The sequence below is a fragment of the Condylura cristata genome, unplaced genomic scaffold, assembly GCF_000260355.1.
Source record: "Condylura cristata isolate star-nosed mole 26May11 unplaced genomic scaffold, ConCri1.0 scaffold00039, whole genome shotgun sequence".
NCBI classification, from domain to species: Eukaryota; Metazoa; Chordata; class Mammalia; order Eulipotyphla; family Talpidae; genus Condylura; species Condylura cristata.
The window spans coordinates 2,948,052-2,949,603 of record NW_004567140.1 but is presented as its reverse complement, the minus strand read 5'-3'; the positions used below and the strand labels follow the sequence as shown (position 1 = coordinate 2,949,603).

Sequence of the window (1,552 nt, the reverse complement as noted above, 5' to 3'; positions counted from 1 at the left end):
GCGTGTAGCTCTCGCTCATGGCTCGGTAGCTGTCCCAGGCCTCGGCCCGCGCCGCCTGGTCCATGTTGAGGCGGCTGCACAGCTCCTCGAACCGCTGCTGGGTCTGAGGGGCCGGCGAGCCGGCCAGCTGCGCGGCGTCCTCCGCCTCGCCGTCGTCGTCCTCCTCCTCATCCGAGGCGGCGGCCGGCGGCGGCGGCGGCGGCGGCGGAGGCGGCGGCGCCGGCGACTGGTCGCCTCCCGAAGGCATCACGCACCCTGAGCGGCCGGTCCTCAGGTGAGCGGACCGCCCGGGCCCGCAGCCATTCAAACCGCAGAGTGCCCGCCCGTCAGCCACCACCCCCCACTACGGCGTCTGCGCCGCCGCCAACGGCGCTGGACCTCACGCAGGCACTCGTAGTTCTGAGCATGGCCTGCTGGGAAATGTAGTCCAGGCAGGAAGCCCGCGGGGGCCAATTATCATAGTAAAAAAATCACTTTGCTCAGTCTCTGCCTGAAATGGAGGCGGCTTGTCCACATTTTAAGTACTGGTGCTTCCTGAGATCATTCGGACGGCCTGTAGTCAAGAGAAGCATCACTTGTTTTGGATACTATTACGACACCTTATTAGTTTATTTAAGTAACTTGACTAAATTCAGTGTAGTTTAAATACAGCAAGTGGTAATAAGCTATCAGATAGGCACTTTATTCAAATTCGGTTTCCTTGTTAATTAACGCAGTATTTTCAAAGCCTTCTGTGGCAGACTGCGTGTTCTAAAAATAGCCAGAACATTTGTAGTCTCATCTGCTCTTCAGATGGTGAGACCAAGTGTTAGAATTTCAGGAAAGCAGGGTGGAGCAGACAACCTGGAACCTCCCTTTTTCCGGGGATCCACCCCATTATAACAGTAGAAGAAAGAGCTGAGCAGCTGCGCACCATTTCAATTTGTGCTCAGGTGTTTGCGGTGATATAAAGAGAACGAACCCTCGGGGAGCCCAAAATGAAAGGACTGTTGAGTACAGGTGTGATTAGGCCAGCTGTACCTGCAAGTTAGGTGTTTAACCCCTCCCCCCACACACACAGAGATCAGGAGCCAGGGGTCCTCTCCTCCATAGATGCACTCCGAAGTGCATCCATTGTTAGCAGGAAGGCTCAGGAGCTCCCTGGGACCCCCAAACCTGCCTGCTTTATATGGTTTCTGGCATCTGCAGCATGGAGACAAAACACACTGTAGGGCATAAGGCTGCCACTAAAAAGAACTTTAATACAGTTAGATACAACTGTATTAAATTTCTAGTACAATTAGATAGTTAAATACAAAAGAAGACTTGTTAAAGTCTTCCCCAGAAACACCCAGTGTTGGCCGTCTCCTGACCAGCAAATGCCCAGTCAAATAGGGTTGGGCCAAAGCAGGACCACTGGGGCAGGAAAGCTGCCATGGTCTAAGGCATCTTCTGGTGGGACCCAAAGGAAAGGAACAGAAGGGGCCAGGCACGTTCAGGAGGAAAGGAGCAAAATCAAAAGACAAGTTTAGATAAATCCCGGGCTCTCCCTGGTGGCGCAACGGGTTAAGCG

The 1,552-nt window shown here is 53.8% G+C and overlaps 1 protein-coding gene across 1 annotated transcript in view; it reads right to left on the bottom strand.

Moving 5' to 3' along the window:
• RBL2 (retinoblastoma-like 2) overlaps positions 1-247 on the bottom strand; it is a 61,579-nt gene extending 61,332 nt beyond the window's left edge. Inside the window, exon 1 of the mRNA XM_012733203.1 lies at positions 1-247. Coding sequence (XP_012588657.1) covers positions 1-247 — 247 coding nt within the window.
• Between the last annotated feature and the right edge of the window lie 1,305 nt (positions 248-1,552).